Source organism: Canis lupus, chromosome 21 (genome assembly GCF_011100685.1).
Source record: "Canis lupus familiaris isolate Mischka breed German Shepherd chromosome 21, alternate assembly UU_Cfam_GSD_1.0, whole genome shotgun sequence".
NCBI lineage: Eukaryota > Metazoa > Chordata > Mammalia > Carnivora > Canidae > Canis > Canis lupus.
In genome coordinates this window covers 5,496,058-5,514,253 of record NC_049242.1, presented here as the reverse complement: position 1 = coordinate 5,514,253, position 18,196 = coordinate 5,496,058, and the positions used below count along the sequence as shown (strand labels likewise).

The window sequence follows — 18,196 nt, the reverse complement described above, 5'->3', positions numbered from 1 at the left end:
ATAGGATCCAACAGTACATTAAGAAAATTATTCACCATGACCAAGTAGGATTTATCCCTGGGACACAAGGCTGGTTCAACACCCGTAAAACAATCAGTGTGATTCATCATATCAGCAAGAGAAAAACCAAGAACCATATGATCCTCTCATTGGATGCAGAGAAAGCATTTGACAAAATACAGCATCCATTCCTGATCAAAACTCTTCAGAGTGTAGGGATAGAGGGAACCATCCTCGACATCTTAAAAGCCATCTATGAAAAGCCCACAGCAAATATCATTCTCAATGGGGAAGCACTGGGAGCCTTTCCCCTAAGATCAGGAACAAGACAGGGATGTCCACTCTCACCACTGCTGTTCAACATAGTACTGGAAGTCCTAGCCTCAGCAATCAGACAACAAAAAGACATTAAAGGCATTCAAATTGGCAAAGAAGAAGTCAAACTCTCCCTCTTCGCCGATGACATGATACTCTACATAGAAAACCCAAAAGTCTCCACCCCAAGATTGCTAGAACTCATACAGCAATTCGGTAGCATGGCAGGATACAAAATCAATGCCCAGAAGTCAGTGGCATTTCTATACACTAACAATGAGACTGAAGAAAGAGAAATTAAGGAGTCAATCCCATTTACAATTGCACCCAAAAGCATAAGATACCTAGGAATAAACCTAACCAAAGATGTAAAGGATCTATACCCTCAAAACTATAGAACACTTCTGAAAGAAATTGAGGAAGACACAAAGAGATGGAAAAATATTCCATGCTCATGGATTGGCAGAATTAATATTGTGAAAATGTCAATGTTACCCAGGGCAATATACACGTTTAATGCAATCCCTATCAAAATACCATGGACTTTCTTCAGAGAGTTAGAACAAATTATTTTAAGATTTGTGTGGAATCAGAAAAGACCCCGAATAGCCAGGGGAATTTTAAAAAAGAAAACCATATCTGGGGGCATCACAATGCCAGATTTCAGGTTGTACTACAAAGCTGTGGTCATCAAGACAGTGTGGTACTGGCACAAAAACAGACACATAGATCAGTGGAACAGAGTAGAGAATCCAGAAGTGGACCCTGAACTTTATGGGCAACTAATATTCGATAAAGGAGGAAAGACTATCCATTGGAAGAAAGACAGTCTCTTCAATAAATGGTGCTGGGAAAATTGGACATCCACATGCAGAAGAATGAAACTAGACCACTCTCTTTCACCATACACAAAGATAAACTCAAAATGGATGAAAGATCTAAATGTGAGACAAGATTCCATCAAAATCCTAGAGAAGAACACAGGCAACACCCTTTTTGAACTCGGCCATAGTAACTTCTTGCAAGATACATCCACGAAGGCAAAAGAAACAAAAGCAAAAATGAACTATTGGGACTTCATCAAGATAAGAAGCTTTTGCACAGCAAAGGATACAGTCAACAAAACTCAAAGACAACCTACAGAATGGGAGAATTTATTTGCAAATGACATATCAGATAAAGGGCTAGTTTCCAAGATCTATAAAGAACTTATTAAACTCAACACCAAAGAAACAAACAATCCAATCATGAAATGGGCAAAAGACATGAACAGAAATCTCACAGAGGAAGACATAGACATGGCCAACATGCATATGAGAAAATGCTCTGCATCACTTGCCATCAGGGAAATACAAATCAAAACCACAATGAGATACCACCTCACACCAGTGAGAATGGGGAAAATTAACAAGGCAGGAAACCACAAATGTTGGAGAGGATGCGGAGAAAAGGGAACCCTCATACACTGTTGGTGGGAATGTGAACTGGTGCAGCCACTCTGGAAAACTGTGTGGAGGTTCCTCAAACAGTTAAAAATAGACCTGCCCTACGACCCAGCAATTGCACTGTTGGGGATTTACCCCAAAGATACAAATGCAATGAAACGCCGGGACACCTGCACCCCGATGTTTATAGCAGCAATGGCCACGATAGCCAAACTGTGGAAGGAGCCTCGGTGTCCATCGAAAGATGAATGGATAAAGAAGATGTGGTTTATGTATACAATGGAATATTCCTCAGCTATTAGAAATGACAAATACCCACCATTTGCTTCAACGTGGATGGAACTGGAGGGTATTATGCTGAGTGAAGTAAGTCAGTCGGAGAAGGACAAACATTATATGTTCTCATTCATTTGGGGAATATAAATAATAGTGAAAGGGAATATAAGGGAAGGGAGAAGAAATGTGTGGGAAATATCAGAAAGGGAGACAGAACGTAAAGACTGCTAACTCTGGGAAACGAACTAGGGGTGGTAGAAGGGGAGGAGGGCGGGGGGTGGGAGTGAATGGGTGAGGGCACTGGGGGTTATTCTGTATGTTAGTAAATTGAACACCAATAAAAAATAAATTAAAAAAAATAAATAAAAGAATAATTTAAAACAAAAAACAAACAAACAAACAAACAAACAAACAAAAAACATGGGCAACAGACACAAAGAGACACACAGACACATCCACACAGATGCACACACATTTTCACATCAACTTGAATCATGGCATTTCTTAAACAATGGCACTCAAATGACAAATGCATTTTACAGTTCAACAAAAGCTATAATGTGTCCTCAGTCCCTCTGAGACTGTGTAATCTCCAATTCAGTTTAGAAATTAACCTCCAACCCCAAACAGTACTGACCACCTTAGTTTCAACCACAGCCTTCAGAGTCAGAAGGCAAGAAGAGTGGTGTAGCCTGGTTATGTGTGGAGATGGCGTAAGTGTGACACCTCAGTGACTTCTACTACCCAGGTACCCAGCCACCCACCCCTGAGGTGGTGAAGAGTTTATAGGGATGGAATACTCTCAGGACTTGCATTCTTTCTGTGAGGAAAAAGCTATTCTCCTCTCTCTGACCTACCCCACTATTCACAGCTTGCTGCTTTTATCAATACTGCCTGTTTTCTTTGTGCTGGTTTCCCTGCAGTAGCGAGTGACACAGGCTGTGCTGCTTGCTCTCTTGGCCTCAAGACAAGAATGAGGATGAGTATCCAACTATGAAGAAAGATCTTTTCTCTGGTTGCATAACTGAATGCAAAAAATCATGAAAGACCTACATAGACCCCAAAAAGATGGAGGAATTAGCCTAAAGTTAATGACACTTTCATGATGGCAAAGGCTTCTGGGTAGGTCTTGATTTGGACGTTGTCTCAGCTAAAAGCCAGAGCTATGTATATAACTATACACACTGCCTCCACTAAGTGAGAGGGCTGAAAAAAATGAAGTAAGGCATAGGAGAGAGAGAGTTAAGTCATTCCCAGGTGACCAGTGCTGACTGGAAAAAAACAAAATCTCCAGAAGTTCCAGCCTTATAGAGATTCAGCAGTAGTACTTAGGGAGAGGAGTAACTAGAATAAAGAAATACAGCTGATAGAAACTCATCTTAAAGTGTGAACTCGAAGCAATTGTAGACAGAGCCTAAGAATTCTCAATGGTTTAAGAACTCTGATCCAAAAAGTAACCACCCCAATACAGACTTATGAGAAACATGGAATAGCATGCCACATAGAAGAACAACAAAATCACGTTGATGAATTAGATGAAAAGTAAGAAGAAAAATGGAGACCTATACATGGATGGAGCAGAAGCATTTCCCTTTTCCCTGGCTAAATCTATTGACAGTTCTCTAATAAGTCAAGATACTGTGATTGCTTGAGTACATACTATTTGTAGTTTCTGTGTGCATGTGCCTGTGCATATTTAACTGTTAACTATTCAGAACTTGGGTGTAATACATTTTTTGATATGGGTTTAATTATCCTCACTTAACTTTTTGTTTTCATTGTAACCACCAATGTGAAACTCCTCAGCAAATACTGTGATGAATAAATGATCTGAACTGGATGTACCCAATGGACAACCAAAACCAAGATTCTGGTGATTAAACAAACATTAGCAAAGCCCTTCCAGAATGTTGCTTCACCAGGATTATTTCTATCCAGGTATGCCACACTACATACTGGCAGATCACAGGGCTACAGAAGAAGGGTCCCAAGAGATCTGGTTACCATACATAACTCTCCTCAAAGACAGTGTGATTACACAGAACTAAATGACCTTCCTATCCCCACATCATCTTCATCAGCCTGACATGTGCCTGAAGGTCTTCACTCCCTTTGTTAAAGCAAGCATAATGTTAAAATGTAATGGGGAACAAGGATGATTAACACTGTCAGCTCTTAGTGTCTACACAAACATCTTCATATCAACAAGTAAGGGGTATTGAATACAGTGAAGATGTTTTAAACTTGACCCAGTGCACAAGTACAAATGTAATTGTGAACTTAAAAAAACTTTGCAGTCACAACAGTACTAGAAGAACTGAAATATTAGGTTACTGCAGGCATGATACAGGGTTGCTTTAATGGTGGACGATAATGAGGCAATAGATTTAGTGGAATAGAAGAGTTAGGGGCCATCATTGCCAGTGAGCATTAGAGCATTTAAAAGAATAGGAAAGGAAAGGGAATCAGCTGATTCTGAAAAACAAAATGTCACAAGGCTGCCCTAGGTGGCCCCAATGCTTCCACTTAGCCTTTGGTATTTTTGTTGCAGGCTTCAGGGGGATAAAATGTGAAGGAAACATGGACAAATATAAAATATCCTACCTTCTTGAACACAAAATATGGAGACAGTGGATGCTCAGTTCACTAATTTTTGAGTTCCTATTCTGTGTCAAGCCCTGAGCCCAGCAATCTCCTTCCACGGGGTCAAGGAATGGGCCCAAGAACACATGATACCGTAGCAACATACCAGTGAAAATACCTTATGCCCCACCAACACTGAACCTTCTATTTTAAATATTCCCAAGATCCATCTCCAATAGAAACAGACTTTTCTTCACACTTCTGAGAAAGGGCTGTAATTACTGAATATTTATTTATTGCCATAAAGTTTAGCAATATCATACAAAACTGAAGCAGTAGAAAAGAAACAAAATGGACGTTCAATGGGCATTCAAGTTCTTTTTCTTGAAAGACTATCATCTACTTGACATCTGAACAGAATATCTTAATACTCTCAATTCCATCTGCCAAAATGAACTTTAATAATGTCTTTAAAAGTTGGAAAAAATAACACCAACCAAGGCATGATGATACCTTTATCTGGTTGGGAAGCTCCTTACTTCAAATTTAAGGAAGGGTGGAGCTTAAGTGGGACCTTGCATGGTCACGGGGTGCTGGCTTTTTCTGTCTTGGTCACAGAGCGCCACCTACTGTATCTGCCCCACTCTGTCCTCACAATCCTCACTTCTGCGGGCCAAGCATCTCAAATGCTCAAGGCTTTGAAAGCCCTGGGGCCACTTCCAATATGTATAAGGATCAATTGGATAAGTGTGTCTTGGACCGCGGGAGAAGGAAACAGGAAGGAAAGGTCATCTTTGAAGGTTGGAAAGAGGAATATATTGGAGATTCAGGAGAGTTTTAGACTTCTTTTACCACCCAGACACCTGGTCTGACATAGTCTGCTTTAGTCTACTTTCTCAGTCTTATGTGCCACCAGTCCTCTGTACCAAGACCGCACCAGATCAGATTCCTCACTGTGTCCTATATTGTTTCCCATGGTTTTGCCCATTCCATTCCCATTGCCTTGGCCTCACCATTTAGTCCAAATCTATCTTTTAAGACTAGTTGAGAGTGCTTATTTCTCTACATGAAAGCTTTCTTGTCAGTCTTTACAGTGCTTCATATCACACATGGTCAATACCAATTATTTATCAGTGAAATGGCCTACTGGCATCACTTACAAGTTTTCTTATGCAATTCTTTTCTGGTCCTATAAATAGTCTCATGCTTTGGGAATGACATTGCCAGCGGGTTTTTAAGTTTCTGGAAGGCAGCAGTGACATGAGATTTATCCCTGTCACACAGCACCAAAAGTAGGGCCTTGGATCTGACAGGAATTTTTTCTTTATTTCATCATTTCTTCTCCAAACTTATTTCATTATATACTGTGTAATCCTTCATAGGAGCTTTTCTTTGGAGAGAGGTCTGAATTCAGTTGTTACCCACATACACTGTATTCTCTTATCCACAGTAGATAGGAAGATGGGGTGAGTATAGGCAAAACCAAAGAATTCGTAATTTTTTCTTTGCTTCTAGGGGTTCCTCACTATCCAATAAGCCAATAAGCTTAATTTTAATTATCCAGCCATGCTATGGAAATTCTTGAATTCTTTGTTTTCATTAATGTTAAAGATAATATAGCCAGCTCTGAAATATAGCAGCTAAGACCATAAATTTTAGAGAATGAAATAAAACTAAGTTTAATTTCCATCTCTACCATTTAAATCCCATGTAACCTTGGGCATGTTTCCCAACATCATTAGATTTGTTTCTTCATATGTAAAATAAAGATAACATTCCCCTAATGGGATATTTGTGAGGACAAAATGAGTAATATGTGCAAAGAACTTATCACAGTGCTTAATAGTAAGCAGACTTGGTGGTAGTGTTTATAGTCACAAGGCCTAGCAGGGAGACCACAGAAAGTACTCAAAACACACACACACACACACACACACATACACACACACACACACACACTGATAATAGACAAGAATAGATCCATCTCATCCCAGACCCAATGAACAGATCTAGTCAACCAAGCAATGGGTGGCAGGAATACGTAAAGACACAACTCCAGGCCCCATTCCTCAATGCATATCATTTGTCCCCAAAACTCATTGATGACAATCTCCTCCTCCTGCTCTCATCTTCTCTGTCTGAACTGTCCTCCCAGATCCTGCTTCTGGTCACTTCCGATTTGATGTTACAGTAGGACATGCCCCTATAGTCTGGCCAGTATGCTCTTAGACCCAGTTGAGCAGTCATAGTCTCAGTACACATACTCTGTACTCTGAGAGAAAGGTTTCTCTCCCTCCCATTCTGTCCAGGGAAGCCCTTCTGATCTCTTCAAGGAAGGGTGATGGACCACAAATATCCAAATGAGTAACTAGCTAACAAAAGCAAAAATTTCAGTCATCTACTTGAGAGATGAATTTACATTCAACTTTGTGATTATATTTTCACTGGTTGCTGAGAAATAAAGTATTCCACATTCTAATATGTATACTAGTCTGTCCACTACTAGAGACTAATGTTCAGTATTGTTCATTTCTAACACAACATATATGTCCTATAAATGGATGTGCCAAAGCCTCTTGCAATGGAATGCTGATTACCCACAGATGGAGGACCAAAAAGGTGTGAGCTTGTCAAAGTTGGTCCCTGCTTTATTTTGTTTTTAGGTTTTTTTGTTTTGTTTTGTTAATTTTTTTAGCACCATTCCCTGGTAAATTGATTCTGAGAATCATTGTTTTCCGGTTGTCAATGAACAATTCCTCAGGTGTGGACTAACGTTGTCTTAAGGTGTTTTAAGTGCAAAAAAGTAGAAGGCTTAAAATACCATACCTCCCAATGGTGTTTACACTTCTATATGGGACTCTGGAAGAGAGTCCCACAAGAATGAATCTCTCAGGGTAAGATTTCAGATATCTTGACAGAGGTTGAAAATTACATCTGTTTCTGAAATTCTATCATTTTGGGGCTCACTTACTCCACTGTCTACAAATGTTAGAGCTCAATGCAGACTGAAAGTAATAGAAACATGGAGATTAATATGTAAAATATGCGGTTCTCTTCTTTCACTTAATTTCTGAGGTTAGAAGCAGAGTCATCGTTCCCAGCTGCTCTAACAAGAATTTTAGAACAACCAAAGCCAGCTGTGGAAAATCCTCCCATGGTTTGGCTTCTGCAGCTGCCTTTGTATGAAAAGTTAACAGCTCCTTTCCCTCAGGTAAAACCTGCAAAGGCTGTTCTAATAACTTTGAAAGACTATCATTTTGATACTGAAATCACCAACACAGAGAGAAAGTAGAAATGTCCCTTTTGACAGGCAGAATGAATCCTAAAGACTGAGCATGAAACTACATAACTCAGCCTCCTATTATTTCCAGGGGGCTAAGGGCACCATTTAGTGAGCTCCATGGCCCTTACATTCAAATATTGTGTTGCCCCTATGCTCAGTTCAGTATCACAAAACTCACCACTTCATTTTGCTAGCAAGTTTCGCTTTGTTTTTTACAAGTATACCTTGGAGGAAACTGTGAAGAAAGACAAAAGTGTAGTAAAAATGCACAATAGGATATTAAGAATGGATGTAGCTTGGCCAAGATGCCAGAGTGCCATAGAGGAGGAGTGAACATGGTGGGAATGCTGAGCATGGCTCAGGTGGAGAGCCTCGAGGAAAACTGGACACAACTCTGGCCAGGAAATAAAGGACCTGCAATAGGGGATGGTGAAAGGAATTAAGTCCCCATCCTGGATGTTAGGGAGCATTTGAACCTTGGGTATCAGAGTGAGCTTAAATGGAATGATTCCTGTTCACTAAGTCACCTTAGGCAAAGTCAAAGACTTTCACTCTATGAGAAATGCAAAGACAGAAGAGAGATTTCTAGCTTCATATAGTAGCCTCTGAATTGATGTTTTATCCTAATTAAGCCTTAATCTAAGAGTTCCTTGACCCATATAACCCAAGATTTATTTCTGGAAGGAAATATGCTAACCCAGAAATATTCCATGAAAGTAACTACCTGGTAAATTTGTGGGGAAAAACCCTTCCTACAGAGTTATTAAATAGAAAAGCTGAAAGAAGTTCTATTCTAAAGTCAATAGACTAAAATCAAACTATCATGGTATAGTGTGGGATAATGCAGAGAATGTCAATTGGTGCAGGTGGTAAGGAAATAAATTATCTCTGGCATCTTTTCCAAACTATACATATCATCCCACACATAGATTCTGATGGGCCCCAAGGGAAAATCTCCCACCTTCTCATCCCAGAGAAGAATGAATGAATCCTAAAGACTGAGCATAAAACTACATAACTCAGCCTCCTATTGATTGATGGGCAAGAATCATCACATTTGCTGAGTGAAAAAGGATGAGAAATGAGCAAAATGAGAAAAATCACTGGCCTATAGTCAGATGAAACAAGAATCAAATTTGGATTCCCACACATACTAAGTACTTGTTTGGGGCTACTATTTAATTTCTCTCTGCATCTATTTCCTTGTCTTCAGGAAAGGGAGACAATAGTGAAAGCTACCTTACAAGTTTAATGTAAATATTAAATGAGCTATATGATAATGATATTAAACAAATGTTAGTGGAATCTGAATTATGTGACATTTTATCAAATAAATCAGACTCTACTCACTGTTTTCATTTTACCTTATTTTTATTCATATCAATTTTCCCTGGTTTGTGCTAAAAGGATTTCCTGGCTTGCATAATTTCAATGAGTTTGTGGGAAAGGAAGCTCTCAAAGGAAAGACTCTTAGCCTTATATCTGATGGAATCATTGGCATAGAATTTAGGAAGTTAAGAAAAAATAACTCGTTTACAATTATTTGATTCAGCATGGAAATTTCCTTTAGGTTTGGATTTCTTTTTGTTGATGTCATTGGCACAAAGTAAAATGCTGAATATAAAGGTATGAATTCAGCATTAATAGAGCAAAGTGTGAGACTGTACCAACCAACCTAAATTTTAGTCTCATTGATGTTATCAATTAACTTGAAGTTGGACAAATAATTTTCTCATACTATGAGGTAGTCTACCCAAAAGTCTAAGGAATGCCACTTACCCATCAACATAAATAAATATGGCATAATTGCAATGTAGAACACCACCACATAACTAGGCTTCTGTAAGTCTATACTTTTAGGAATAGAGTCCTGCTTTCCTTTTTCTATTTATGTATCACTAATATTTATGTATTATTAATATGTATCATAGTCAACATTGATGTATATACCGGGAACCCCACAAAATGTGAAGTTTAGTGGATCAGATGAGAAGATTATACTAAGATTGACATACTCCTTTCTCCACTTCATGGTTTATTCACCTAAGTGAAGGTTACTGTGCTCTTTGGGAATTCATTGGGGCCTTTGGTGAAACTGACCAAAAAAAAAAAAAAATCAATTTCTTAGAACTAATAATCATGTTGGAATCTTTAGAACCCCAGAAAAGAGCCAGCTGTAAAAGGAAACTCCAGAGTATTGAAGATCTCCCAAGGAATTATCTTCTTTTTTCCCATCACATACCTCTCTTCCTGATCTACCTAAGATTCTGAGCAAAGAAATAATAGAGCTAAATTAAGATAAGTGTGAGTTTATCATTATCTCTCTAAGCAAAATTATGCCCAGGCTTGACAAGCTGCATTTCTTCAGCATCTATGCTGTCATAAAGTCCAGTTTCATTTAGCTGGGGTTGAGAAAATTGGGCAGAGTCAAAGTGAAGATCTAGCAAAGAGTTTTGGATACACTCCAGAGAGAAAGCTGAAGCCATTAGTCACCAGAACAACAAATGAAATAAAATCATTCTAGAGTTTGCTCCTTCACCTCTTTCCCCCACCTCCACTTTCACTTGGTAACCAGTGAAGAAAACCATTAAGTACTGGCCCTATCCTGTCCATGAAGTAATAGTGAATGGAACAGGAACTCAGTATTCACTCCTGTTCATTTTGAATCTAATCAAGAAAATATGACAATGTTTCTAATACCTCTTCTCAAAGATGCTTTTAAATGTAGTAATATGAAACATCTGAGAGGTTTTTTATTTAAAAAATCAGGTTATTAATAAGAAACAATTCATAGGTCTAGAAATTTTGCCTAAAAAACCTCCTTTTCTGGAGTTCAGATAGAACAGAATAGATACTCATAAATATTGAAATGCAAAGTGTTGTTTAATAAAACAGCAGTTTTACAAATGAAGAAACCAAGGTTCAGGAAGTGCAAATGATTTGCTCTGTCATAAAGCTGGTTCATAGAAAAGCAAATTATTTCCTACACTTACTGTCTTACTTTTTTTTTTTAATTTTTATTTATTCATGATAGGCACACAGTGAGAGAGAGAGAGGCAGAGACACAGGCAGAGGGAGAAGCAGGCTCCATGCACCGGGAGCCTGACGTGGGATTCGATCCCGGATCTCCAGGATTGCGCCCTGGGCCAAAGGCAGGCGCCAAACCGCTGCGCCACCCAGGGATCCCTGTCTTACTTTTTTTTAAATCATTTATATATAATTCTATCATATCCACAATATTATCAAAAGGCTGTGAATGATACAAACCCAAATGAGTCATAGTTCCTGCTCCCAAAGTTATTCTTGTTAGATAACTTTTATAGAGCAATAATAATAATCACTATTCATCAAAATGCATCATGTGAGAAAAACCAGATCAATGTGCCACAGTCACATATCCTCCAGAGATGAGTGCTTTGTTCCTAGGTTTACAGATGGAGAAGCTAGGATACAAAATTGTCATGTAATGGTCTCAAATCACACAGTTCATCTGAAGCAGAGGTCAAATTTGAACCTAGATCTTAGTTCTTAACTATGCCGAGTCTTAAAACAGAAACTTAACACTTTTTTGCAGAGGAATGGAAGATACTTTAGCTAAATATAAAATGAATTTTTGAAAACAGGTTTATTAACTCTGGAACAATTTACCGTAGGAACCTACAGAATTTCATCTCCTTCCACCCCCAGTCAACTTAAAAGTGAGAAGATATTGAATTAGAGGCTTCACGTAAAAGTGGGCTCCCTGATTGCCTAGTAGGAAGTGAAATCAAAGAACATCTCAGGCTGTCTTCCACCCTGTGACTCTAAGGAAAAACAATAAAAATAAATAAATAAATAAATACATACATACATACATACATACCTCCAGTCTCTCTCCTCTGTTTTCCCTTATATTCAAAAGAGCTTAGGGACTCCTGGGTGGCTCAGCAGTTGAGCATCTGCCTTTGGTTCAGGGCCTGATCCCGGAATCCTGGAATCAAGTCCCACATCAGGCTCTCTGCATGGAACCTGCTTCTCCCTCTGCCTGCGTCTCTGCTTCTCTCTGTGTGTCTCTCATAAATAAATAAAATCTTTTTAAAAGAAGCTTAAAAGTGATAAACATATTACACCTAAAGTAGCCACACAATACTCCTGAAAAATAATATGCCTGGGCTATGAAGCTTTACAGTGGTTCCAAGGAGATTTTTCAGTCTTTCATAGTAAAGCTTGATATTGAAGTTTGGGCAGAGGTGTGTGTTGTGTGCAGTGATTAAGCCCATGTGTGTGGGAGGTAAACATTGCAGATGGCTGAAAAATATGCTAAAGCTGGAAGACCCATGTGATGGTTGGCATCCTGAAAAAGAGACAGATGTTTCCTCAAAAGAAGAATTTTAGAACAAGTTGTTTGCTGTCCTATGTGGGCTTAGTTCTTCATCTGCATCTCAAGGTCATATCCACATGGGAAATATTGCAGCAGTAACTATGCTTCTCCCTCTGTGCCCCCAAAAAAAGACCGAGCATCAGGAAAGATCCACCTAATTAAGCAAAGGCCTTTACTAATACTGCCTTTCATTTAAAATATATTTTTTTTAAGTTTTCAAGATGTTTTCATGTTCTATAACACCTGCTTTGGGAATATTGCCTTGTTTCTCATGCTGTGGCCCTCTGTATTGCACCATGACGCTCTGTACCGTCTTTTTCATAAAAACCAATTCTCTAATATTCACTCTTTTAATATAATATCTCTCTTCTCTGCTAAATTATATGCTCATTTCATGGCATGACTATCTTATTAACCATAAAATTCCAAGGGCCCAACACAATGCCAGATACATACTAAGCTCTCAAAAACATTTTTTCTAAGTATTCTTGGGAATAGAGATTCTCAGATATTCTAGTGGCAGAGCCAAGATTGGCTATTTCCTTAGACTTGGACAAGATAGTTCATTTATTTATTCATTCATTTATTCAACAGATATTTTTGAGTTCACACTGTGTGTCAGGCATTGTTCTGAATGATTGGGATTTTACAATTAAAAGAACAGACAAAAATTCTTGTCCTCATGGAGCTTGCATGTCACCATAACTATATTTGAGAAAGAAATTTAAAAATCTAGCTACATTACTACAAAATCATTTAGTTTTCAGATTAGATGACATTGCTATGAATCACACAAACTTTCTATCTCAATCAGGTGGGGTATTACACCAGTCGAGTTTTAACATGAGAAATATAACTTAAAGGTGGAGGAATCTACTATAATGAATAACAAGCTAGCTGCATACTACTCCATGCCACCTTTAGAAACTTCCCGCCCACATGTTAACATGAATGCATGTGTCCTATTTTTTATTGCCACCTACAAGGATCCTGGGTAGTAGGCACTGGATTCTGATAGAAATAGAAACATGTGGAGTATGGGAGTATTCATCTAGAGAAGGAACATGTAACTAACATGTACAGAGTTGTTTGTATGTGCTAAGTTATGACGGGAATTTTCACATATATTACCTCATTTGATCTTGACAATAAATAAAAAATAAACTAAATTGTATGACCTCTCTTCTATTTTCCATCAAATGAAGAAATAGGATCAGAGGCTTTTACATACCAATAAAAATTGTACTTTTGCAATGGCCAGAGGTCCTAAACCACAAATTAACTTCCTAACAGACCTCTGGACTTTATTAGAGGAGGAATAGATGAATGGTCTCACCAGACACTAAGAAAGTTTGTTGTTCATTACCCTGTGCCAAAAAAGAAATGGAAAATCATCAGACCAGATCAGAGAGAATGGCTATCTACCTTCTATTCAGTCAGAAAAGATGGCAACTGGCTACAGTTGATACTATTTAAAGAAATCCTAACTATCAAAATTCTCCACTCCCTTTCTTAATGGCATCTTTTTCTTTTTTTTTGTGTCCTTAAGGTCACAAACTTTTCTCCATCTGAAAACACAGCTGCCTCACAGAAAAACCACATAAGAAAATTAATAATAATAAAACCCAGAGGAATCAGGAATGCAGTGATAAGGCTGCCTTATGCTTTTCCCTTATCCAACTGGGAACTTCTTAAGGGCCTCATTGATGAGTGCTACAAGGCAAGAGGAGAATGCTGGAACATATAGGAGAGAGAAAGGAGTGTGGGAAGAAGCACACAGAAGAGGGAGCAAAGGGAATCTTAAAAAGACAAAGATCTCCAGCCGGGGCTGGTTCAAGAACAAATAAAAGGTCAGTAGAGGTTTTTTTAATTTTTTTCATATTTTTTTATTGGAGTTCAATTTGCCAACATATAGCATAACATCCAGTGCTCATCCCATCCAGTGCCCCCCTCAGTGCCCGTCACCCAGTCACCCAACCCCCTGCCCACCTCCTTTTCCACTACCCCTTGTTCGTTTCCCAGAGTTAGGAGTCTCTCGTGTTCTGTCACCCTCACTGATATTTCCCACTCATTTTCTCTCCTTTCCCCTTTAATCCCTTTCACTAATTTTTATATTCTCCAAATGAATGAGACCATATAATGTTTGTCTTTCTCCGATTGACTTACTTCACTCAACACAATACCCTCCAGTTCCATCCACATGGAAGCAAATGGAGGGTATTTGTCATTTCTAATGGCTGAGGAATATTCCATTGTATACATAGACCACATCTTCTTTATCCATTCATCTGTCGATGGACCGCAAGGCTCCTTCCACAGTTTGGCTATTGTGGACATTGCTGCTAGAAACATTGGGGTGCTGGTGTCCTGCCATTTCACTGCATCTGTACCTTTGGAGTAAATCCCAGCAGCGAGTAGGGGGGCTTTAACACCGTCCTCTGCATCTATTTCCCTTCAGTCCCTACCCCTTCCCAGCTGCTCTGTGTCTCACCCTCTCAATCACCTGAAACAATAAATGCTCCAAATCATGAGTTAGTTCTGTGGGTACAGTGGAGCCCCATTTTGTAGAAATTTAACTTACATTTTGATTTTAGAACCTAGGCTTGCCACTAATTTTTTTAAACCTTCAACCACAAACAGATTTATTATCATGTATTAAGGTTACAGTGACTGAACAGTAAAACCAGAATGAACAATGTTTTCTAGTCAAGCTTTAGAATTTATACCTGTCCTCCTTCTCCAGAGATTAATAGATTCTTCAAAGGCAGAATGTTGTGAAGGGCCAGACAGAAGAATATATGTATTCTTTTTCTTCCATCTTTGTTCTACATCAGTGGTAATCAAATTTCAATATGCTTAACAATTACTGAATAGTATAATATTTTAAAACCACTTATAGTATACTTCATAGGCGACTTAATGGTTTTTCAAGCAAAATTTTGTCTCTACCAAGTTTTCATCTAGTTTTGACTTTTGAACATGCCTAGCTACAAAAGTCACTTCCACAGTATGTATTCTTTTCTGGGGAGAAGGTCTACAACTTTTGAAATATTCTCTCAGGAGTCCCTAACTGCCAAAGGTAAGAACCACTGCTCTTCCCACATCAGATCCCACATTTCACGTTCTGTTCCTTCAAGAATATCCTATTCCCTTACTAAATTACTGCATCTTAACTGATATATTACTCTGAATTAAATTTCTCTATGGCAAAAAATAAATAAATAAATAAATAAATAAATAAATAAATAAATAAATAAATTTCTCTATGGCTCTTGGACCTAAACAGCACTTGTACTTTACAAAGACTTTAGGGACTAAACCCAAGGGATTAGATACATTTGCGGAATTCCAAGATCTTTAGCAGAATCAGGAAGGGAAATATTTGGGTAAAGAAGTCAAAAGGATTTTTAGGGCCTCTTAAAACACAACTTATAAGTACTTCCTCCTCCTCCAGGAACTTTCTTCTTAACACTCTCTACTGATTCTACTTCCCGCCCACACGTTACTGCTGCTGCGTGGTGATATGAGTGGACTCTAGATCACCTGGGCCTGAAGATCTTTGGTAGAATAACATAGAGAAACTGAAGAGAAAGGACCTGAGAACCTTGAAGCAGAGTGAGATTCTTGGAGAGGAACCCTTTGAGATTGCTACCACACTGGTCCCTCTCTGTTAAAAGGGAATAGAATAAAATTTTTAAAATCCTATAGCTAGGCTCCTGAGATCTATCTCATGGCTTCAGGTCACACAACTACACAGAAATTACAGATCCCAAAGTAATTTAGCAGAGTTAGCATAGTTTACTTTTTTTTTTTTTTAGCATAGTTTACTTTTAGAAAGTATTGTTCCTAAGAAGAGGCACCCAGGGTAACCTCCCAGCAATTCTAGACAGAGAGAAATGACACTGGCAGCACCCATTCCAAGTGCCACACCAGGAAATTGATCAATCTAAAGAATCCACAAGTTCTGTACCTTTGGGGAACATTTTCAAGTCATATCTACTTCGGCAAAGCTCTCATCCCCTCACAAAGCAAAAATCCATGCGCTGGCCATCATGATAGCTTCGATCATGGTATAAAGAAGTATAGAGAGATGAATCCAGTATCTTTCAGAGTGTTGATTGTGGCTGGACAAATACATGAAAAAAGATTATTAGAGCATCTTTGCACTCCAAACATTGCATCTGAACTTTGGCAACTGCAAATAGGAATACAAAAAAAATTAATGCAATTGAATGTAAAACTCATGAAGAAAATAATCTATCTGCACAGAGAGTCTGGGATATAAACATTACGAGGCAGCAGAATAGCAAGTGACACCCTGGATAAAGAGCCAAAAAAGAATTGTTTTCCTTGGTCACATCTCTCAGGGGGTTTCATCAGTTCCTTGGAAGGAGGAATCAGAATTACTACCGTAATAGGATTTTCAGTTTGCTATATATTATAATCATTGTACTCAACTAATTGTATAGTAAAGTTCATACCATTTAATTTCATATTATGGATTTGTTAACTTTCAATTAATTCTTTTATTTTCTTAATAAAATACAAGATAAAGAATTCCCCCCAGGTATTGGGGGGGGGGGGATTTCTGGCTTGGGAAGAAACTTCACTGGATTTTGCAACATTTGTCTCATATCCAGACAAAAAGTTTAGGTGAACTGCAAATGTTTTTATTCCATCTTTTTGTTTAATAAATAGCAAATGTAATAGATCAGAAGGTATATTTCCCCTTCAGTGTCCCATAGATTTGCTTTAATCCTTAAAGGTTTCTAAAAAGATACAAGCACAGGGTCAGAAAATAGTATTTTTCTTAGTACAAAGCTAATAGGACTGGACATAGAATGTTTGCCTCAGCCTCATGAACATGGCTCCATATTACCTGAGCTCTCCTAGTGCCTGGCTGCAAAGATTTGCTCAATGCCTGTAGTTCCTGCCTATATTTCTGAAGACTCATAACTTTCTTAAAAATATCTCTTGCCAATAGGAGTTCTTCAAATTCTACCCAACAAAACTAGATTCATTACTATAAAAAAAGAAGAAAAGAAGAAGAAGAAAGAAGAAGAAGAAGAAGAAGAAGAAGAAGAAGAAGAAGAAGAAGAAGAAGAAGAAAAAGAAGAAAAGAAAAGAAAGTAAATTTTAAAAAAGAACAGAACGATGATCACACTGAAAGCCTTGGTATTATTTCTCTTCTATCAAACTTCATCAGGACTTTGCCAAGTCACTGGTTCTCAACTTACTAACTTAAAACAAGGGTTTGGTGCAGAAGATGATCTGTAAATTGTGCATTCACAGGATATGTGAGGGAATGATAACTTCTCTGAGAAAAATATATTCTTTTAACAACAAAGACATGCTACTACACAACTATTGAATGGCTAAAATTCAAAACACTAAGAATACTAAGTGCTAACAAGTATGTAGAGCAACAGGACTCTCATTCATTGTTGGTGAGAATGCAAAACAATATTACTACTTTAAAAGGCAGTTTGGCAGTTTCTTATAAAACTAATGTAATCTTAGCAGCAATTGTGCTCATAAGTATTTACTCAAATTATTTGAAAACACATATCCAGGAGTGCCTGAATGGCTCAATTGGTTAAGTTGGTTAATCACTTTAATTGGTTAACTCTTGATCTTAGCTCAGGTCTTGATCTCAGGATCCTGAGTTCAAGTCCTATGTTGGGCCCCAACACATATCCACACAAAAACCTCCACATGAATATTTGTAGCAGCTTTATTTGTAACTGCCCAAAACTGGAAACAACCAAGATGCCCTTCAATAGGTGAATGGATAAACAAATCTTGGTATATCCATACAATGGAATATTATTCAGTGACAAAAAAGAATGAGCTAACAAGTCACAAAAGAATATGAATGAATCTTAAGTACATATTGCTAAGTGAAAACAGCCAGTCTAAAAAAGCTACATACTG

General features: G+C 38.1%; 1 protein-coding gene across 19 annotated transcripts in view; it reads right to left on the bottom strand.

Annotated features, from left to right (window-relative positions):
• The window catches only part of FAM76B (family with sequence similarity 76 member B), a 177,743-nt gene that overhangs the window by 102,083 nt on the left and 57,464 nt on the right, over window positions 1-18,196 (bottom strand). For 13 of the 19 annotated variants that reach the window (XR_005375415.1, XR_005375413.1, XR_005375416.1 and 10 more), the window contains one exon: window positions 16,233-16,386. The exons of 2 other annotated variants lie outside the window; for them this stretch is intronic. Coding sequence is in view for 1 of the 17 variants with exons in the window: in XM_038568246.1 (XP_038424174.1) it covers window positions 16,284-16,386 (103 nt within the window). In the remaining 16 variants the exon portion in view is untranslated. Of the gene's footprint in view, window positions 1-11,764; window positions 11,873-14,546; window positions 15,088-16,040; window positions 16,387-18,196 lie in introns of those variants that run through there. 4 more of the 19 variants (XM_038568243.1, XM_038568246.1, XR_005375414.1 and 1 more) reach the window with 3 other exon arrangements.